Source organism: Oratosquilla oratoria, chromosome 28, assembly GCF_046742065.1.
Source record: "Oratosquilla oratoria isolate Oo_2021 chromosome 28, ASM4674206v1, whole genome shotgun sequence".
Classification (NCBI taxonomy): domain Eukaryota; kingdom Metazoa; phylum Arthropoda; class Malacostraca; order Stomatopoda; family Squillidae; genus Oratosquilla; species Oratosquilla oratoria.
The window spans coordinates 37,168,972-37,192,622 of record NC_134804.1 but is presented as its reverse complement, the minus strand read 5'-3'; the positions used below and the strand labels follow the sequence as shown (position 1 = coordinate 37,192,622).

General features: G+C 41.7%; 1 protein-coding gene across 2 annotated transcripts in view; it reads right to left on the bottom strand.

The window, feature by feature from the left end:
* htt (huntingtin) overlaps window positions 1–23,651 on the bottom strand; it is a 125,416-nt gene that overhangs the window by 100,278 nt on the left and 1,487 nt on the right. For both annotated transcript variants that reach the window (XM_076211210.1, XM_076211211.1), the window contains exons 2-16: window positions 21,975–22,212; window positions 20,598–20,793; window positions 19,373–19,497; window positions 18,704–19,184; window positions 18,478–18,552; window positions 18,135–18,252; window positions 17,691–17,972; window positions 16,881–17,029; window positions 16,511–16,739; window positions 11,093–11,277; window positions 10,055–10,210; window positions 6,499–6,695; window positions 3,937–4,210; window positions 3,559–3,662; window positions 1,222–1,343 (exon numbers count right to left, since the gene is read on the bottom strand). In XM_076211210.1, coding sequence (XP_076067325.1) covers window positions 1,222–1,343; window positions 3,559–3,662; window positions 3,937–4,210; window positions 6,499–6,695; window positions 10,055–10,210; window positions 11,093–11,277; window positions 16,511–16,739; window positions 16,881–17,029; window positions 17,691–17,972; window positions 18,135–18,252; window positions 18,478–18,552; window positions 18,704–19,184; window positions 19,373–19,497; window positions 20,598–20,793; window positions 21,975–22,198 — 2,917 coding nt within the window. In that variant the 5' untranslated portion in view covers window positions 22,199–22,212. The remainder of the gene's footprint in view (window positions 1–1,221; window positions 1,344–3,558; window positions 3,663–3,936; window positions 4,211–6,498; window positions 6,696–10,054; window positions 10,211–11,092; window positions 11,278–16,510; window positions 16,740–16,880; window positions 17,030–17,690; window positions 17,973–18,134; window positions 18,253–18,477; window positions 18,553–18,703; window positions 19,185–19,372; window positions 19,498–20,597; window positions 20,794–21,974; window positions 22,213–23,651) is intronic.

The following is a 23,651-nucleotide window of genomic DNA, read 5'->3' as shown; positions in this document are numbered from 1 at the left end:
AAAACCCAGTTTCGGTTGTGGCATTCCTTGGGGAGACGGGACTGCTCGGACAGACAGTCTAGGGAACCACAACAACAACAACAAGTCTCCACTACAATTTTTTCCTGGAACTCCACACTTCCCAACCACTCTGTCTATTGGTTCATTTTCTATGCTAGCGTTAAGGCCTCCCAATACCACTACAATGACATTTCTCCCTAAACCCTCCATGCATTCATTTAAATCTATCAAAAAAGCATCCCTTTCCTCTATACTCTTCTCATTACCAGGCCCATATACACTTACAAAAACCCACATCCCCCTTACCAGTGGCACCTTCACCCACATTAATCTTGAAGAAACCTCCTTCCACTCCACCACACATTTAACTATCTCTTCACTAGTATTGCCACCCCTTCTCTCCCTCATCTTCTCTTCACTCCTGACACCCTCCCAACTAGTCCCAAACTTAAACTCACCCCTCCCTTTCAACTTAGTTTCACTCAATGCTAACACATCCATTTTTCTTCTCACAAACATACTGCCTATCTCTTCCCTTTTACTCTCATCTCTACCACATCACATTAAAAGACCCAAACCTTAGGGTTCTGGTTGGAAAACTCCTAGACCCTTTCATGCCTTTACTTCTTTGGAATGTTCCTTCTGGGGATACAGGGATAAGGATGACTAGTCCTATCCCTGTCCTGTTTTTGTCACCTATAACTCAAGTGGGAACACTTGGTGGCAGTATTCTTTTCCCCCACAACAGGGTTAAGCGAAAAAAAAGAAAATAAATATTCAAAGAAGTGGTACAGGACATTATCAAGAGTCAAGGGACAGTATAATAAAGTATCATCATTTCTCTTGAATTGAGATTTCCTCTACCACAAGCAAAATTATGTGTGGATTTGGTCTGTAGGGGTGCCCCATATAGACCCTAAAGTATCAGCTGCATGCTACTGAACAGCTTTTAACCCCACAATAACATGCAGCCAATAAAAAATTAATAAATAGATAAAAATAAATAAATTAATAAAAATAAACATACATACATATACCAAGGCTTTTTTCCCCTTACAAGGGAGGTAGCCATAAAGAAAAAGGCATAAAATCATTCCCACCCATTCCATCCCTAAATACACTCCACTCCCCTCCACCCTCCCTCTTATATTAGCACCTCCTGATAAAAAAAAAAAAAAAAAATTCATGCTTCTTTTAACCCTCTTTAACACAAATTCTTACCTGAGAGAAGATTACCAAGGATGACAAGAATGTTTTGCTGTGCAGCTAAGTCTCCCGAAAGAACAGATTCACTCATAACATTCAGTATCAGAGTAAGGAGACCAACTTGGAGGTTCCCGTCACTGGAAACAATATAATTCTTATATCAATAAAAAAAAATCTTACATACATACATACATATACCAAGGCTTTTTCCCCCTTACAAGGGAGGTAGCCAAAAAGGAAAAGGCATAAAATCGTTCCCACCCATTCCATCCCTAAATACACTCCACACCCCCTCCACCCTCCCTCTTATCTTAGCACCTCCTGGATGACGGGTTATCCCTGCACCTTGTCCACTGCCCTGGGTCAGAAGCAGTGTCGCAAGACACAGCACATCCACAGCAAGGCCGCCTCATTAAATCGGCGACCCCCCTTCTCTGTCCCCCCATGCATAAAAGGAGAAGACAGGGAGAAATCCCTTTGGGCTGCGTCAAATTTTGCTCACACATACTACCTCATCCCCCATCCCCCTGTCCATTCCACCTCATGCATCACAACATCATCCATATACAACCATTCTCCATTCACCCGTCTTCTGTCCTCTCCCTTCCTTCCCTCAACAGACATTCCTCTCTTCCCCAAAGCCCCCTTCACCCCATCCATCCACCACCTCCTAGGACGTCCCCTCATGTTCACCCCCTCCACATCTGCCTTCCATACCTCTTTTACTAGTTTTTCTTTACCCATTCTTTCCATGTGTCCAAACCATCCTAATACTCTTTCATCAACCCTATCTCCCAGCTCCCTTTCCACCCCTGTTCTCCTCCTCACCTCCTCTTTTCTCATTCTATCTAGCCTAGTAACCCCCATCATACTTCTCAGATACCTCATCTCAAACACATTCAAACTCCTTCTCTCTTCCTCTCTTATGTTCCATGTTTCTGCCCCATACAATGCTGTTGGCACAATCACTCCTTCATATAGTCTCCTCTTAGCATCCATTCCCAAATGTCTATCTTACCACCCCAAAAATCATCTGAAATTCCTATCAAAAAAAGATCACTTTTCAAAATGTTTTAACTTCAAATGGCTATGAACATAACTGGAGATGAATGCAAATAGAGAACTGCATGATAGAGTACCTACAATCATGGCTTGACAGGTTTTGAAAATGGGCAGCAGTGAGATAATCCTCTCTGCCATCCATCATGCTGGACCAACACAAGCAAGGTAATCCCCACTGGTCCCATTTATTAATAATACAAGTACATACATACATATAACAAGGCTTTTTCCCCCTTACAAGGGAGGTAGCCAAAAAGGAAAAGGCATAAAATCATTCCCACCCATTCCATCCCTGAATACACTCCACACCCCTCCACCCTCCCTCTTATCTTAGCACCTCCTGGATGACGGGTCATCCCTGCACCTTGTCCACTGTCCTGGGTCAGAAGCAGTGTCGCAAGACACAGCACATCCAAGTATACAAGTTTAAATATGTTTGAGATGAAATGTCCGAGAAGTATGGTAGGGGTTACTAGGCTGGATAGAGTGAGAAATGAGGCAGTGAGGAGAGCAGGGGTGGAAAAGGAGTTAGGAAAGAGTATTGGGATGATTTGGACAGATGGAAAGAATGAGTGAAGAAAAATTAGTTAAAGAAGTGTGGAAGGTATAGGTGGATGGACTGAACAGGAGAGGGCAACCGAGGATGAGATGGACAGATTGGGTAAAAGGGGCATCGAGAAAGAAGGTGATGTCTGTTGGGGAAAGAAGGGAGAAGACAGAAGATAGGGATGAGTGGAGAATGGTTGTATATGGTTGATGCTGTGATGCATGGAAGGAAGTGGGTAGGGAATGGGGGGTTAGGGAGTGGTTATGTGCAAATGATATTTTGATGCAGCACAAAGGGATTTCTCCCTGTCTTCTCTTTTTCTGCATGAGGGGATGGAGGGAAGGGGGTAGCCAGTTAAATGAAGTGGCCTTGCTGTGGATGTGCTGTATCTTGCTGCATTGCTTCTGACTCAGAGCAGTGGGGGAGATGCAGGGATGACCTGTCATCCAGGAGGAGCCAAGAAAAAGGGGGAGGGAGGGATGGGTGGTGAATGGGGGTGGAATGGGGGTGGAATGGGTGAGGATGGATTAGGTGAGAGTGGAATTATGCCTTTTGACTTTGACTACCTCCCTTGTAAGGGGAAAGAAACCTTTGTCATATGTATGTATGTATGTATTATGCTTATCCTGTTATGGTATAGGTTCAACAATATAACTATAAAATAGATATGCATGAATTCATGCTAAGCTATTATGAAACCCTTAAAAATGTTGATAAAAACCACAAAACTATGGAAGACCTACCTGGTGTGAGTAATACTTGAATGTACTTGGCAGGACCATGCATGTGGATAGAGCACTGGTGAATAGGCTTCACTAAGCTGAGCCAGTGCCTCTAATGCTCCAAGCTGCAAGCAGTTAAGATGAATATGAATTCATGGCATAGTCTAACCCATTGCAAAACTACATAGTTGAGTCATTTCTGGTATAATAATGTCCCTTGCCAATATAAACTTTTCCAAGTAGCCAATAGCCAGGATGGAGCCTTTATTAGTATAGCGTTTTGCTTGTTAGAGGTTTGTCAAGTTCATCAAGAACTTGATAAATCTCTAACAAGTGAAACATCATACTAACAAAGGCTCCATCCTTGCATGGTGTTTCACTTAATCTAAACAAACATACCATTGAGTATTTATTGTCCGTTTTCACCAAGAGACCTGTCAGGAGATGTACCATCCTAGAGAGACTTGCTGACACACTTCCATCTCTCCAATCCTTTCCTCCCTCACCTCGAAGTAGTTTATCAAATGGAGGCACAGGTGGCGACGGAAGACCTCGCGAAGGTTCCTGATAACTTGATACAAAGGCCTTGCTGGACCGAATGTGACCAGAGGTGACCAGCTTGCAAGCAATTTTCATGACCAGATCACCCTCACTCATAAGTTCTGGAATCATTCTGGTTGAAGAAGCATGTGCTTATTAAAAAATAAAACTACCATACAGAGGAAGAGGAAGAAAGAAAACAAATTTACATTATCATAATACAGACTACAAAATTAAACATGAGCTGAAATACAGGCATTCATACTTTTCCTTTTTAAGAGAATATGATCATGACAAAATTCATGTTTTTTGTCCAGTTGTTCTTTACACTATGTAAAGCACATTTACATAAACTTACCCCTTATTTTCTATACTTTTTTATCTCTAATTCTTTTTAGTATGACCCCATATCTATCTGTGTCTATGGTACTTAACAAAGCAACACAACTATTCAAAAGCACATTCACACATAAATCACTGAACAAGCACACTAAGACTGATCGCCAAACATTTTATTCCATCAAAATAAACACCATGTGAAGATGGAGCCTTTACTGATGTGATGTTTCACTTATCACAGCTATTTCAAACTTGAAAAAGCTGTAATAAGCAAAAGTCATATCAATTAAGGCTCCCTCCTCACATTCAGGTGTTTATTTTGATACACTTGTCAGGAACTGCCATTTTCATACTTTATTCCACTTAACTCCTGAAGAATAGCCCTACAAGAACCACATTAACATGACTGCATTTAGGCCACCACTTCAGCACGACCCATATTCTCGCACACAGCAACAGCTGCCTAACATACAATTCACCACACTAATCACATTATAAAATAGTCACTGCCTTATTACTCATTCTCTTTTACTCTGAGTAATATAAAACAGAAAACATAATCAAACCAGTTCACAGAACCCAGGGGTAACTCATGTACAACTGCAAAAAAGTATATATAATCAAGATGCCAATGCTGGCATCCTCATGTACCTACTCGCACCTCATGCCACCTCTGTGGGCATCATCATACCAAACTGGTTAAAACAATACCATCACAGAATGGACCTTGCCACAGAAGCACACTTGATCAATATTCAAATTAAAATCTAAATATGATAATTGGAAATCAAAGATATAGATTAAGTTGGAACTGTACATGAATTTGAGTCAAGGTATAATAAAACTGGAGAGTAGGAGACAAGACCCAGTGAGTGCTACTCCTTTCCTGTATACTACAATTAGGCAAATACACTGCTCCAGTTGCAAACACCACACAGAAGACACCAAACACTACATTACCCTACATTGCCTTAACCCCTTCAATACGGGCCAAAATCTCGCAGGCAGCATCAGCTGTCAGATGTGCGATGTTGCGTCATAATACTCGCATTATAAAAAATAAAGTTACCGCTGTATTGCTCATTCTCTTTCACCCGTGAATTTTGATAACCATAGAAAATATGATGAAGCCAGTTTACAGAGTATTGGCGTTACGCAGGTACAACTACAATATATATAATCAAGACGCCGACATCCTCGCATACCCACTTGCTCCTCATGACACCTGCGTAGGCGTCATCATATTGAAGGGGTTAGAAGGCAACAAAACATTATCTCTGCCTTGAGTGATTTATGGGCCAATCTAGTGGCTGTTCCAGCACCCTGGGAACTGTGAGTCTCCTGCAAGAGAGGCCTGAGGCAATGGAGTGATTGACTGATTGAAATTCAAATTACAGAGGATGTATGTATCTTATTACCTGATCACTGGCCTTGCCTTTCATTTTCATGCAATCAGTAGTATGAAGAAATGATGGAACAAGACTAACTATTCAATAGAGAAAAAATAAATAGATAAAAAATAAACAAATAAATAAATGATGATTCTGTTTAACCTCTTTGATATGATGATGCCTATGTAGGCGTCATGAGGAGCAAGTGGGTTTATGAGGATGCCAATGTTGGCATCTTGATTATATTTATTTTGTAGTTGTAGATGAGTGACCCCCAAATTCTGTGAACTAGTTTGATCACATTTTCTGTGTTTACTATTGCTCAGAGTAAAAGAGAATTAGTAATACAGCAGTGACTTTCTATTTTATAATGCAGGTAGTGTGATGCATTGTACATTAGGCATCCGATGCTGTGCACGAGAATTGAACTCGTACTGAAGAAGTTAATGTCACAAACTCTCCCCCTATCAGGAGGCTAAGATGGTGCCCCTAACATACAACTCAGTAACATGGAATTTAAAGAACCAAGCCCTTGGTCCAACTCGTTGGCACCAGGGTTCAAACCGCTGTCATCTTGACCTCTGTCACAAATAGTGATGCTCTAGCTTGCTTGGCCAGCAAGCATCCAAATAGATAAAAAGAATAAAAATAAATAGAAACAATGAAAAATATATATTAAGAAATAACTTACCTAACAATGGCTGCTGCAGCTGCTGCTCTTACTCTCTGGTCTTGGTCTATCAGAAGATGCATGAGTACATCAGGGACAACCCTATGTGAAAACTGTTTGTGCCGCCCTATTGATGCATTCATAGGTCCAGTATTGCTTGCTTCAATATGGTCAAGACAACTCAAGTTCAAACTTGACACAAGTTCTGCCACTTCAACCTTTTAGGAACAGTTTTTCTATTATATTCTATACATTATGGAGTTAGTTATAACAACTGTTATGAAAAAATACAGTCTATATACATACATATACCAAGGGCTCTTTTCCCCTTACCAGGGAGGTGGCCAAAGTTAAAAAGCATAATTCCACTCCTACCCATTTCATCCCTATCCATGCCACTCCCATCCACCACACCTCCCTCCCTCTCATCTTAGCTCCTCATGGATGATGGGTCATTCATACATCTTGCCCATCGCCTTGGGTTAGAAGCAATGCAGCAAGACACAGCACATCCACAGCAAAGCCGCTTCATTTAATTGGCAACCCCCCTCTCTATCCCCTCATGCAGAAACACTGAAGACAAGGAGAAATTCCTTCAGACTGCATCAAAATATCATTCACACATAACTACTCCCTAACCCCCTAACACCATCCACTCCCTTCCATTCATCACAGTATCATCCACACACGCCCATTCTCCACTCACCTATATCTTCTGCCTTCTCCAAATGCACAACAGACCTATATAGCAAGCTGAACTGAAAGTCTGGAACAGGCTAAATTTTCACATATCTGGGAATGGGTGTAGTGACAGATGAAAGAACAGAATAGTAGAATAAGCAAATGGTGGTGAAAGGTAGAAAGGTCGGTGGAATAATGAGGAAGATATGTGAGGTAGGAAATAATCAATGGAATATATATACATATACCAATGGCATATCTCCTATTTCTCTCCATTTTCTTTAACCATCTCCAAACCCCAGCCCATTACCCTTCCATTTACCTTTCACACTATCCCATCCATGTATAAATTGAACAGCCAAGGTGAAGTCCCACCTGTACCTCAAACCACTCACTCTTTCCATTTCTAATTCTAACACAGGCTCTTCTACTCTCATAAAAACTCTTGAACTTTTGTAACAGCTTTCCTCCTATTCCATATATCTGCAATATCTCCCACAATGCCTTCCTGTCTACTATGCCATAAGCCTTTTCCAAATCCATAAAGGCCTAAGAAACATCCTTACCCTTCCCTAAAGCTCTCACAAATCTGCCATACCAGAAAAATCTGATCCACACAACCCCTACCTGTCCTGAACCCACAATGTTCCTCTCCTCACCAACTACTCCCTCTGTTCCTCTCAATCAAAACTCTCCCATAAGCCTTCCCAACTACACTCAACAAACTGATCCCTCTGAAACTACATTCACACTTGTCCCCTTTTCCCTTGTAAAGGAGAACTATACAGGCACTCTTCCAGTCCTCCATCCTCTTTTAGACAAACATTAAACAACCTCACCAGCCAGTCCACAATCACTGTACCTCCCTTTTTCAGACACTCTGCATGACACTCATCCAACCCAGGTGTCTTATCTGCTCACATCATTTTAATGATTGCTTTCACCTCATCTTTCCTTATTTCTCCTCCATTTCCCTCATTCATCACTGTCATTTCCTTTGCGCTTCCCACTGCAACTACCTTTCCCTCCCTATCATCCTTCACATTTAGCAACTCCCTAAAATAATCTGCCCATCTTCCTTTTACTGCTGTCTCTTCCATTATCTATATACCAAGAGTTTTTTCCCTCTTACAAGAGGTAGCCAAGTCAAAGGCATAAACATAGTCCCACCCACTCCACTCCCTTCCATCACTCTTTCCTCCCTTTCATCTTAGCTAATCATGGATGATGGGTCATCCCAGTATCCTGCCCAGTGCCCTGGGTCAGAAGCATTGTAGCAAAACATAGTACATCCTCAGCAAGGCCACTTCATTTAATCAGCTATTCCCTGTCTCTATCCCCACACCCTTGCCTTTACCTCCCACACCTCCCCATCCATGTACACACTGAACAGCCATGGCAACATGACACATCCCTGATGCAGTCCCACCTTAACCTAAACCCACTCACTCTCTCCATTTCCTATTCTAATACAGGCTCTATTACTCTTGTCACAACTCTTGACTGCTCTTAACAGTTTTCCCCTAACATATATCTACAAAACTTCCTACAGGCCCCCCCCCCCAAAAAAAAATATCCTTACCTTTTCCTGAAGCTTCTCACATATTTTCCTTACCACAAAAATCTAATCCATGCAACTCCTGCCTTTCCTAAACCCACACTGCTCCTTACCAATTACTCCCTCTGTTCCTCTTGTAATCCTCTCAATCAAAACACTCCCATAAGCCTTCCCAACTACACTCAATCTAATCCCTCTAAAACTACTACACTCACATTTGTCCCCTTTTCCTTTGTAAAGCTGAACTATACAGGCACTCCTACAGTCCTCTCACACTCTACCCTCCCTTAGACACACATTAAACAATCTCACTAGCCAGTCCACTATTACTGTACCTCCCTTCTTCAGACGCACATATTTACATATCTGGTGTAAATGCAGAGATCAATCTGTTGTCCTAGTTTATGAAGGAGTGATTGTACCCAAAACAGTGCATGGAGCAGACTTGGAATGTAGGTGAGGGAGAGAGGAATACTAAATGTTCTTGAGATGAAGCATTTGATAAATATGATGGGCATTCCAAGAATTGATAAAGTGAGAAATGTAGAGGTGAGGTAGAAAATGGGATGGGAGCAGGGCAGTGGGCAGGAGATAAAGATGAGTTAAGATGAGAAGGAAAAAAGGGTGGTGGGTGGGAGTGGAATGGGTGGAAGTAGGTGCATACCTTTGATTTCTCTATCACCCTTATAAGAAGGAAGAAGCCCTTGTTATATGGAAAGAAGAAATTATGAAAGAGTAAAGTGAGTGTGGAAAACATGTGTGGATTGTGTAAACTTGATTGGAAGAGTAAGAATGAGATGGATTGATGGGGTATACAGTTGAGCAGGGAAGAGGACACAAAGGACAGGAGTGAATGGTGAGAGATTGTAAATGACTGATGCTCTCTTCAAACTGAACCCAAGATATCTCTATTCACTTTGTGCACTGATGGCATAATCGGAAGTATGTTAATCTTTCATTCTCTTAATTGTGAGTCTAAATCCTACACTTTCTTCAATTCTCAGCTGTGATTATTGTTACCTGCCCCAAAACACCAAATGCACAGGGCACAGGTGATAGCTTTGGCCACAGCTACATGCCTTCTGCCAAAGACTCCTCACATTCTTCTTTGTATCCTCTCCACCTGTCTTACTGCATTGCAATGCAGCAGGGGACAGGGCTAATACTTCATCCACAAAGTGGGAAGACAAGTATGACAAAGAATGGGTGTGGGATAAGTGTAAGGTGAGTGTATACTCTGATTCAACCACTTCCCATTATAAAGGGGGAAAAAAGCTTTGGTATAAATATGTATGCATGTGTGTACATATGTACATCAAGTAGAATCAAAGCCCTTACTTTGACTAGCCAGTATTGATTATTGGCAGCTCTGACTAGATGAGGAAGAGTCTTAGCAACAGCTGTTGCATTTTGGGAGAGTAACAATTCAGGTAAACACAACCGCAGACCCGCCACTGCTCCTCGTACTGTCACACTTGACTCGTTGCCCAGCAACTGAAAAGTATACATAAAAATCAAATTTGGTTTAACATTATGGAACTCCCCCCTGTCAGGAGGCTAGGATGGGGCTCTTTGCAGTGGACTTTGTAGCTTGGAATTTAATTACCCATGCCCTTGGTTCAACTTACTGGTGACAGGTTCGAACTGCCATCACCTTGACTTCTGTTGCAAGTAGCAATGCCCTAACTCACTCGGCCAGCAAGCATCCTATTAAATCAAAGACATTCTAAATGATCCAAAGGGGCACGGTAACATCTAACATCTGTAAAATGTAAAGCTGTTACAGCACTACAAATAAATCTCCATAACAATGAACTCTTAATATCAACTGCCTTCACCTTGATGTTACATTTCTAAGATTTATGTGTAAGCAATGACAAGTACTTGCTTGTGGTGATCTTGCAAGATGGACATCACAGCTACCTGTTTTCAAAGCCCATCAATGCTCTCACCTCTATCACGAAGTGCAACCTTAAGCGGCTGACACGTAGTCTTTGGACTAGGCCCAAGATTTCTTTCTATCAATTTATCAATTTCAACTGTATTTTGTTTACTTTTTCGTACATGGAGAGCTGACAAGTGGCAACTGTCCCCCTCCTCCCACATTCAGCCAGTAACACAGAAACATTCCTACATTAATGAAACACAGACGATAGTCCAAAGTTTCTTCCCAGAGAGATCTGTGGGAGGGCCCAATGACCACTGCCAGCTGCTGAGATTTCTGCTTAGTGAAATTAAAGGCAACAATAAATTTTGCTAATAAAATTCATGTTCCTCCAACCTGACCTATCTGTGGTTTTCAGATAAATTTCAATTCACTACTACAGGGATAAAAGTGACATTATAGATGAAATGAAGAAGAACTTTTTTACTAACCTGACATAAAATATCAAGTAATGCTCCAAGAGTTAGTGCAGGTCTTCCAAGATCAAAGTATTGGCCTCCCCCATGGATGAGATTCGCCTGGACAAAGTGGCCAGCAAGCAAGGCAACACTAGCACCCAGTTGTGGATCTGTGTGACTATGGTAGCGCAGGACATCATCCACATGCTGCTGAAGTTCTGTGTACAAAAAATCAAACAACTTTAATTCAAAATCAATCACAAAACATGGACTCTAAGACTGACTGCCAAACTCCACTTGACAGCCTTACAGAGAAATCATTCCCATGACAAGCTAGAACCACACTAACATAACTCCTTTCAGGTCTGATCCAATCACCACACATAAGACACTGAACACTTCTTTCAATATTCCCCAACTCTAGCCCTACCCAGACAACAACACAGAAGAAGAAAGAAGACAGAAGGAACAAGAAATGAAGGAAGAGGGTGGTCGCTGAATTAATGAAGTGGCCTTGCTGTGAATGTGCTGTGTCCTGCGACACTGCTTCTGACCCAGGGCAGTGGACAGGATGCAGAAATGACCCGTCATCCAGGAGGTGCTGAGATGTGAGGGAGGGGGGAGGGGGGAGGGTAGTGGATTATGTAGGGGATGGAATGGGTGGGAGTGGTTTCTGTGCCTTTTTTCTTTTTGACTACCTCCCGTGTAAGGGGGAAAAAAGCCTTTGGTATGTGTATGTATGTATGTTTGCATCCCCCTTATTAAAGCCCTTGATACACTTGATATACAATGATGCATCACAATACACCCATTACAAAATATCAAGTTACTGACATTGTACTTATTCTCTTTCATCCTGAATAAATATAACATTGCAGAAAACATGATCAAACCTGTTCACAAAATACAGAGGTCAGCAACAACTACAAAATAAATATAATCAGGATGCTGATGCTGGCATTCTCGTATACCCCACTTGCGGCTCATGACGCATATGTAAGCGTCATCCTATTCAAGAGGTCAAGGTGCGGCCTGTCCTTATAAGGTAAATTTCTGAGCCTATGTATCATTAGGTGATGAGATGTTCAAGGGGTGAAAGTGGCAGCACACTGGAAGTGAGCATTAAGGGAGAGCGACTGGAGGAAGTGGATAGGTTTTAGATACTTGGGTGCAAATGTGGCAGGAAAAGGCTGAGTGAAGGTGGAGGTAGAATGTAGATTGAGAGAAGCGAGTAAATGCCTTGGTGGATTAAAAAGTGTAATGAGGAATAGACACTTGGGAATGGATGCTAAGAGGAGACTATATGAAGGAGTGATTGTGCCAACAGCACTGTATGGGGCAGAAACATGGAATATAAGAGAGGAAGAGAGAAGGAGTTTGAATGTGTTTGAGATGAGGTGTCTGAGAAGTATGATGGGGGTTACTAGGCTAGATAGAGTGAGAAATGAGGAGGTGAGGAGGAGAACAGGGGTGGAAAGGGAGTTCGGAGATAGGGTTGATGAAAGAGTATTAGGATGGTTTGGACACATGGAAAGAATAAATGAAGAAAGACTAGTAAAAGAGGTATGGAAGGCAGATGTGGAGGGAGTGAACATGAGGGGACATCCTAGGATGTGGTAGATGGATGGGGTGAAGGGGGCTTTGGGGAAGAGGGGAATGTCTGTTGAGGAAGGACGGGAGAGGACAGAAGACAGGGGTGAATGGAGAATGGTTGTATATGGATGATGTTGTGATGTATGAGGTGGAATGGGAGGGGGGATGGGGGGTGAGGTAGTATGTGTGAGCAAATTTTGACGCAGCCCGAAGGGATTTCTCCCCGTCTTCTCCTTTTATGCATGGGGGGATGGAGAGGGGGGGTCGCCGCTTTAATGAGGCAGCCTTGCTGTGGATGTGCTGTGTCTTGTGACACTGCTTCTGACCCAGGGCGGTGGACAAGGTGCAGGGATGACCTGTCATCCGGGAGGTGCTAAGATGAGAGGGAGGGTGGATGGGTGTGGAGTGTATTCAGGGATGGAATGGGTGGGAATGATTTTATGCCTTTTCCTTTTTGGCTACCTCCCTTGTAAGGGGGAAAAAGCCTTGATATATGTATGTATGTATGTATCATTTTGGTCATTCTCCTCTGTACTGATTCTAGTAAAGTGATATCCATTCTATGGGACAGAGACCAAAACTTTACTGCATAGTCAAGGATGGGTCTAACTACCAACAGGTAGAGTTTGATAACTACCTCTGCACTTTTATTCATGCCTATCCTAGCAATGAAACCTAATATTCTGTTAGCTTTATTCCTGGTGCTAATGCAGTTTCCTGGGTTTAAGGTCAGGACTCGCTAGAACTCCCAAGTGTCTCTCGCACTAAGTTTTCTCTAAAAGGTGTTATCTAAGCTATACCTGCTTTCTGAGTTGTGTAAATCTACATTTAACAGGCTGCAATTTGAGGTACTGAAGTCCATTATTTCACCAACCATGTGAACAATTTGTTATGACCTTCCTGCAGAATCTCAGCATCTTCTCCTGACCTAGGCATCCTATTTTAAAGCCATCTGCAAATTTACTAACATCACTATCAATCCCACTGTCCAAGTCATTTATATACATACATATACCAAAGGCTTTTTCCCTCTTTGAAGGGAGGTAGCCAAAAAACAAAGGCATAAAATCCACTCCCACCCATTCCATCCCCACATACTCCACTCCCATTCACCCCCCTCCTTCCCTATTATCTTGGCTCCTCCTGGATGACAGGTTATCCCTACATCTCACCCACTGCCCTGGATCACAAGCAGTGCAGCAAGGCAAAGCACATCCACAGCAAGGCCAATTCATTTAATTGGCAACCCCCCTCTCCATCCCCTCACACAGATAAAGAACAAGATTGGGAGAAATTCCCCCAAACTTTGTCAATTTATTATTCACACATACTCCATCACCCCCCCCTTCCCTCCTTTCCAAGCATCACAGCATCATCCATACACAATCATTCTCAATTCACTCCTATCTTCTGTCTTCTCCCATCCTTCCTCAGCAGACATTCCCCTCTTTCCCAATGCCCCTTTTACCCATCCATCCTGAATATTTTAGGGAGTTGCTAAATGTGAAGGAGGATAGGGAGGGAAAGATAGCTGCAGTGGGAAATGTCAAGAAAATGACCGTGATGAGTGAGGAAAATGGAGGAGAAATAAGGAAGGATGAAGTGAAGGCAGTTGTTAAGATGATGAAAGCAGGTAAGGCACCTGGTCTGGATGGATGCCATGCAGAATGTCTAAAAAAAGGAGGTACAGTGATGGTGGACTGGCTGGTGAGGTTGTTTAATGTTTGCTGGAGAGAGGGTAGAGTGCCGGAGGACTGGAGGAGTGCCTGTATAGTTCCACTTTACAAGGGAAAAGGGGACAAGTCTGAATGTAGTAGTTTCAGAGGGATTAGCTTGTTAAGTGTAGTTGGGAAGGCTTATGGGAGGATCTTGATTGAGAGGATTAGGAGAGGAACAGAGGGAGTAATTGGTGAGGAACAGTGTGGATTTAGGATGGGTAGAGGTTGTGTAGATCAGATTTTTGTGGTAAGACAGATATGTGAGAAAGCTATAGGAAAGGGGAAGGATGTTTTTTGGGCCTTTATGGACCTGAAAAAGGCTTACGACAGGGTATACAGAAAGGCACTGTGGGAGGTTTTGCGGATATATAGGATAGGAGGAAAGCTTCTAGGAGCTGTCAAGAGTTTTTATGAGAGTAGTAGAGCTTGTGTCAGGATTAGAAATGGAGAGAGTGAGGGGTTCGAGGTAAAGGTGGGACTTCATCAAGGATGCGTTATGTCACCCTGGCTGTTCAACTTATACATGGATGGGGTTGTGCGAGAGGTAAATGCAAGGGTAGTGGGTCAGGGATTTGAGATGGTTAAAGAAAATGGAGAGAGGTGAGAGGTGACCCAGCTGTTGTTTGCGGACGACACTGCGCTTGTGTCAGGATCGGAGGAGGGATTGAGGAAGTTGGTGACAGAGTTTGGGAGAGTGTGTGATAGAAGAAAGCTAAAGATAAATGTGGGTAAAAGTAAGGTGATGCGATGTACAAGGGGTGAAAGTGGCAGTAGTCTGGAAGTGAGCATTAAGGGAGAGCGACTGGAGGAAGTGGATAGTTTTAGATACTTGGGTGCAAATGTGGCAGGAAAAGGCTGAGTGAAGGTGGAGGTAGAATGTAGATTGAGAGAAGCGAGTAAATGCCTTGGTGGATTAAAAAGTGTAATGAGGAATAGACATTTGGGAATGGATGCTAAGAGGAGACTGTATGAAGGATTGATTGTGCCAACAGCACTGTATGGGGCAGAAACATGGAATATAAGAGAGGAAGAGAGAAGGAGTTTGAATGTGTTTGAGATGAGGTGTATGAGAAGTATGATGGGGGTTACTAGGCTGGATAGAGTGAGGAATGAGGAGGTGAGGAGGAGAACAGGGGTGGAAAGGGGGTTGGGAGATAGGGATGATGAAAGAGTATTAGGATGGTTTGGACACATGGAAAGAATGAGTGAAAAAAAGACTAGTAAAAGAGGTATGGAAGGCAGATGTGGAGGGAGTGAACATGAGGGGACATCCTAGAATGAGGTGGATGGATGGGGTGAAGGGGGCTTTGGGGAAGAGGGGAATGTCTGTTGAGGAAGGACGGGAGAGGACAGAAGACGGGTGAATGGAGAACGGTTGTATATGGATGATGTTGTGATGCATGAGGTGGAATGGGCAGGGGGATGGGGGATGAGGTAGTATGTGTGAGCAATTTTTGATGCAGCCCAAAGGGATTTCTCCCTGTCTTCTCCTTTATGCATGGGGGGGACGGAGAGGGGGGTCGCCGATTTAATGAAGCAGCTTTGCTGTAAATGTGCTGCATCTTGCAAAACTGCTTTTGACCCAGGGCAGTGGACAAGGTACAGGAATGACCCGTCATCCGGGAGGTGCTAAGATGAGAGGGAGGGTGGAGGGGTGTGGAGTGTATTCAGGGATGGAATGGGTGGGAATGATTTTATGCCTTTTCCTTTTTGGCTACCTTCCTTGTAAGAGGGAAAAAGCCTTGGTATATGTATGTATCCATCTTATAATGAACAATAAGGGACCCAGAACCGGGCTCTAAGGAATTCCATTAGTTACACTCCCTCATTTGGATTTTAAACTGTTTATGGTGACTTGCTGTTTTCTTTCACTGATCCATGCTCTAATCCATCCAAACACTTTTCCTCCTATGCCATGGGCCTTGACTTTATTTAGTAGTCTCTGGTGGGGCACCTTGTCATATGCTTTGCTAGTCAAGGTAAATAACATTATAACTACCATTATCTGATGCCTTAAAGACAGTAGTATAAAAAGATAGAAGATTAGTTACACATGACTTATCCCTGGAGAACCCGAGGAACCAAGAAAGGAAGTGAGGAAGAAAGGAAGGAAGAATTCACTCCAAAATGTATCACTCACCAATGTCGCCCTCAGCACCAATGAAGAGTGTCTCTCCCATAACATTGGGCACTAAACTTGAAGCAGCAGCCACACAGTTTAGTGCTAAAACTTTGACACTCACTCGGATAGTTTTATCAGGAATCACTGATCCTACATGACCCGACAGGAGGAATGATGAACAGAGATAGCGGACAAGATATTTGAGCGAAATGTCTTCATCTGTAAAGGAACCAATGTTCCCATGGATCTGAAAATGCAATCACTTATATTGTAGTTGAGCAACCTTATTACATATTTTCACAATATACAAATTATTCCGATACAATTACTATGCAAAGGTATATAGCTTTAATTCCTTGCTATAATTCTGAACAATGATGTTCTTTACCTTTTCAAATGTTCCTTGTCTCTCTGGCACTTCAGGGTTTTGTTCTTTGGTTTCAGGACCAGATTCATTCGTCTTTCTTCGGTCACGCTCCGTTCCTGAGCCAACTATTGATAGATCCATCTCTCCTCTTCCAAAGAGTAGAGTGCAATCTAGAAAAAACAAGTTAAATTAACCACTGTATAAAATAATTTGTCTGCAACTTACTGAAAACTTAGCCTTAATGCTTTAGTCCTAGAACTAGTCCCTCACAAAGGAGTGGCCGAGTCAAACCACAATGATGATTGATGATTCGGTTTAATGTTACAAACTTCCCCTATCAGGGGACTAGGACAATATCCCTTACAGAGGACTTTGTGGTGTGTAATTTAATGAACTATGCTTTTGGTCCAACTTCCTTGTGGCAGGGTTCAAACTGGTGTCACCTTGACCTCCGCTGCAAGTAGCAACAATCTAACCCATCGACCAGCGACCATACACCCACCATAAACCTATCCAAAAACCCATTTGTTGTCCTCTTCCACTGCTTGAGTTAGGGGCAACACAACATGATACAGCACCTCCAAAGCAGGGTCCAACACCTGAACCTGGTTTACCCCATTGCCTCATTACATGGCAACACTCCCCCTGCATCATTTACTCAAAAAGTACAGAGCAGACATGAATGTCCTCTTGTCCTCTCCCTTCCCTGCTCAACATACATTCATCTTGTATCCAGTGCCCCTTTGACCTTGTCCATCAGTCCCATTGGTAAGTACTATCAGTAAGCACTGGGAAGTACAACTTCATAAAGGTATACAAAACTTGACTTACCTTCTACTGGTCCAATTTCCAGGTTGGAGTAAACACTTTCTGTGAATTCTTTGGCTTCTGCAGCCACTTCATCCATGGCATCTCTTTCCCCTTTATTCACTTCTCCAGCTTCTTCCTCTTCTTCCAAACTAAGACATTCTCCTCGAAGTGCCCCAAGGCTTTCTCTGCTGGACTTTATCCCCCCAGCACTTTCCCCTTCCTCAAGGTGCATTCCTCCACTACTTTCAAAGTCCATCATGGAACCCTCATCGTCATACAAAGAGGGTGTTATGCTGATCTGACCTGCAAGATTTATATTCTAAGTAACCGAGTTCATGAAATCTAATACATGCAAACCAAAAGGACTTTTCCTCCTTATAATGGGGCAGCCAAGTCTTTCTCTAATTTTATTAATTTGCAAATGCAGCATCAACACTTCCTACTGTTTGGAAAATACAAACTTACTTGGTGCTCTTGAAGAGAGTTTGCTTGCTCTTGGATCAGCAAATATTCTAGATCTTGTTATTCCTTCTGGATTGGTAATGTGCATAAGAAGTGAAGCTGGAGGACTTTGAAGTAAAGCCTGAATGAAAAAAAAAATCACTTATGTGCAATTTATATGAGTGTTCCCTCACACATGAAAAAAAATCACAACATAAAATTAGCATGACATTTATACAATCTCTTTTTTTTCTCTCCAGCAAGACATCTGAGGCTTCAGTGACTGACTAAATGATCTGCAGACCAAAATATAATCATTTCCACACCAGAAAATATCTCAAGAAATTTCTACATATTATTGCTTTACCTGTAGAGCTTCTAAGCTACTAGTTACAATGTTATGATCCTTGTGCCCACTGTAATGTATACAAAGTTCATAAACCTGAAAGAAATGAAAAGTGACAACCATGAATCATGGGAAGACATCTATAAGCCTACTAAATGATGTTCACAGAATAAGCCAAGTTAAATACTAAAGAATCAGCATCAAAATGTACACCCGATTCTACTTGTATGGAATAAATAGTACTAACCTGTAACATCTGATCCACAGATACAATATTTTCAATGTTCATATTTGACACACCTCTACTGCTTGGATCTAGTGGACTAGGCTGGCATGTTAGCGGAACCAAGTGTGGCAATAACATACGGATACAAAGGAAACACCCGAGCACCAAGCTAACACTTATGTCCTCTTGAATGGGGATCAGGAGCTGTAGGGTGGTGTTCAGCAGCCACAAGAAAAACATGGAAGGTTTGCGAGAGTATCGGCATAGTGCAATTAAAGACGTGACAGCCGTGCGCCGAACTGCAGCTGAGGAGTGACTTAGGTTGGGTAAGAATGCTTTCAAAAGGTTTTTGATCTCATTATCATTGGTGAAGTGTCCAAGAGTAGGAAGAATTTTGTCAAGAGAAGATGCCAGTGTCTCTAGAAGAGGTTCTTCTTGTCGTCTAGCCATGCGGATGAGGCAGGGCAAGAGATTCTGCACATATGCTCTACATTTCTGAGGTCTGTTGGAAATATTTGTCAACATCAACCCAAGTAAAGATATCCAACATTAAAAGAATGCACTCAGTATACAGTATATTAGTATGTTTAAATGAAACATAGAACAGACTTGTATACACTGAATTGCACCATAACAACTTTTATGACTATTGTGGAGTATTAAGTCGCAAAAACTTATATTTATTCTCACCTAATGTGGTGACATAAAACTGCAAATCGATTTAGAGCTGCTCTCAAGCTTCGCACAGGACCATTTTTCTTTATTTCTTTGTAAAGTTCGACTTGAATCTTACCAAGATGAGTTTCACTTAAACCCTTGATGAGAAAAAGGTAAAATGTAGGTACATACACACATATACAAAGTCTTTTTTCCCCCCTTATATGGGAGGTAGCCAAAGTCAAAAGACACAATTCCACTCCCACCCATTTCATTCCAATCTACTCCACTCCCATTCACCACCCTTCCCTCCATCCATCTTTTCTTGGCTCTTCCTGGATGATGGGCCATCCCTGCATCTCACCCATTGCCCTGGGTCAGAAGCAATGCAGCAAGACACAGCCCATCAACAGCAAGGCTGCTTCATTTAATCAGTGACCCCCCACTCTCTGTCCCCTCATACAGAAAAAGAGAAGACGGGGAGAAATCCCTTTGTGCTGCATCAAAATACCATTCACACATAACCATTCTCGAACTCCCCATCCCCCACCCACTCCCTTCCAAGCAACCAGGGCATCATAAAGATGTAGGTAAAAATAAATAGATAAATAAAATAAAATACACTAAAAGTTTGTAAGAAAAAAGTTCACTTAAAGCTATATAGAAATTTTGTATATGTATTAAATCTACTGAATGGAACAGGGGGGAAAGCAAAATACAAAGTGAGGGAGGCCACAAGTAGAGCAAATGTAATGTGGGCTAGGTGTCTAATGGAGAATTTTGAAAAGAAAAGAAAAAAAGAAAAGAAAAAGGAAAAGAAAAGTCCTGGAAGTGAAAAGAGTGATGAGGAGGGGGAGTCATGAGAAAAAAGGTAAAGGGTGAGGATAGACAGATGTCGGCATGCTCCGCCTTTGTAATCCTTTGTAATAGGAAGATGAGACAGAATATTTTCGGAAGTTGTTGAATGTAGGGGAAGTCAGGGAGGCTTTCACTGTGGCAGTGAGAGAAGTTAGAACAAATGTGATGAGAGAGTAGAGTTAATGCAAAGGTGCAGGGCAAAGGTTTCCTAAGTGAAGGGAAGTGGAAGGTGTGCTAGTTGTTGTTTGCAGATGACACTGCATATCTAGCTGAGTCAAAGGTTAGAATGAATCAGTTATTTAAGAGAAAGAAGTTGAAAATAAATGTGGGCAAAAGGTGAGATGTACAAGGAGTGATGGCAATGGTGGGATTAAGATATGTTTAAAGGATGTATATTTACCCTGACAACTCTATTCAGGGCTTCATCAGCATTCATCCGAACATCAGGGTCATCATCGTCCAGTAGCAGGAGCAAGGTTTCCATACCCACTGTCAGCATCTTTTGAATATCGCCACTTTTTGCTCCAACTAATGCATCCCCTATTACATCACAGTGAGCTACTTTGTCACGACTATTTAATACCAAATCCCGCTTACTGAAATACAAAAAGTGAGTCAATCATTAGCAGGAAGGACCAAGACTCTGATCCATAAGCAGAGGGAGGAAGGAAAGAAAAAAGCCTTGGCATAATGTAAAACCTGAATTAATCACCCCAATGAACAAACTGCACTATAATGATTATGCAACCAATGACAGATTGTAAGCAGTGGCCCTGCAAGATGGGCATCGGAGAAACACATCGCTGCAACTCAACTTCAAAACCAGTTAACATCCTCACCTCCTCCAGGAGATGCAACCTCAAGTGACTGACACTTAATTTCTGGACTGAGCACAATAACTCTTATCAACTTTTACTGTATCTTATCCACCTTTTAACATTAAAAGAATTGACATCCAATGACTGCTTCCCTTCTCATCTCCTATAAGCCAGTGACACAGAAATATTTGTCGCCAACATTTCCTTCCACCTGACACTCTTCCACCACACCATGCTACAAGGCACAAGAACAAACTTGTACTCATCAGAGCTACAAGAGCAACACCATTCTGTCCATAGTGCATATCATAATTAGTCTAATCCTAAAATTAGCGCTAACCATATGGTGTCAGTGTACCACATAACTCAATAAACCAATTCTTATTATCATTTTATGCGTATCTAATACCAAAAGTGGTCCAAATTTTTTTTCCCGAGATTAGAGGGGGGGGGGGTGCTGGTATGTTTGACGATTGTTACTGACCACTTTGGGGTTGTAAGTTTCCAGTCAGTGAAACTACAGGTAACAAATACTATTTCAATAATCACTATGATGTATTACTGATGATGTTTATGACTACATACTGCAGTCAGGCCTCAAATTTTCCAACTGACCTGACATGTTATATATGAAAAATAGAAAAATTATATACTTAAAGGATATGTTACCATGGCTGGCACTTCCAGAAGTAAGTGATATATGTTACATAATGCATCTACATTTGTGGGTAAAGCACAGAAAAATGGAAGGATGATTGCTTGTGTTTTTAAGGGCAATGAAGTGCAAGCAATTTGGGAGCACTGCAGGTGCACTGTAACTGCCCCATTAAATTGAGTAAGGTGACATGATTTTCAGATGGTCACCCTTAATTCACACATCAAGGTATTGCCATAAAATGTCAGCATTTAGAAAAATTGAGGTCTGACCATATATACAAATAACTACTACCATACATTACCTCAATAAACCTTGTCCTTGCTGCGATATTGTTGCTGCTAGGGAAGCCATTGCACTTGTATGTTCCATTGGTCTATCTGCCAAACCCACCTTGAGTCCTGCATTTGACATCCCTGAAGTGCCAACACGACCTCCACCACCACCACCACCCTTTCCGCCATTGCCAACACCTTGTGAGACTTTAACAGCCTCAAAGGCTCGCACTAGCTTCTCCAGGGTTGCCATGGATGTAAGGGATTCTGTAGTAGAGTAACCACAAATTAAAATTAATTACAGCATATGTTTTTATCAAGCTAAACAATTCAGAAACATGAATCTTTACATCCAACAATTTTAAACCCTTTGTTATAAACCTTGTAGAATAATTTCAAATCAGGGAGCAGTGCCTGGAATCTAAACTGTGATGATGACAAGTGTAAATGTATGCAGCAAGACTGTACAACATTATCTCGGGAACATCAGCATACTGATATATTTTTCAACTACACCATTCCTAACTTGAAAACATATATAGATATTTACACCCAAGCACCTTAACCCATTCACTGCAGACCTTGAATTTTCTTTCAAATCATAAAAACATTTAACCCAACATCTGAATTTTGATGCTTGAGGAATGTTATCACTCAACATGTGATGTCTCAGCAGGAACACAATCCATGGCATAAGTAAATTGTCTAAGATCTATCATCACAAAGCATGACTGCACAAACACACAAGAGGGGCTTTTCATTATACTGTTGTTTCAGGGACACCACCAAATCATACTATAAAACAACCAACATCTAACAATAATTGCTATGCTAATGACAGTCAGTTTCTCTTTATACTTGTACAGGGATAAAAGCAACAGACCTTGTAATTAGGGAAAAGCACTAGTACTAATTATATAAAACATAACATCATAAGAATGAAGGAGATTGCAAAAGACCATAAGGCCTACACTTGGCAGTTCCAATTACCATCTACCATCCCCATCCATTAAGTTATCTAGCCTTTTCTTAAAATTACCAATAGTTTCTGTACTCACTACATGGTTACTAAGTTCATTCCATTCATTAGCCACTTTACTGGTAAACCAGTTCTTGCCTATTTCCTTTTTAAATTTGAATTTGTCCAATTTAAATTCTTTACTGCAAGTCCTGGTCTTAATAAGATGACCTTGTCTGCATCACCTTTGTTAATGCTGTTGACCCATTTAAATACCTCTATCAGATCACCTTGCAGTCTACATCTCTCCAGAGAGTGTAAGTTAAAGTGTCTAAGCCTGCCTTCGTAAAGTAAATTTATATTCCCACATATCATTTTGGTTATTCTCCTCTGTAGGCACTGATTATAGTGAATTAACATCTATTCTATAGGATTGAGACCAAAACTGTACTGTATAGTCAAGGATGTCACCCCTAAATACCTTCAGTACCAATTATATAAAACACTCCAAATACCAAACTCCATATCTGAATTGCTACAATCAATGAAAACATTACTATAAGTTACAGGTACACAGTACTTTTAATAAGTTCGTTACTGGTTTAAAACACCAGAGGGACCAATGATGGATACCTGTCAGTGACAGCCCTACATGATGGACATGAAAGATAGAAATCTCCACTGCCCACATTCAAAATCTATCAACATTCCCACTTTAATCCCACGGTGCAATGTTGAAGGGCTGTTA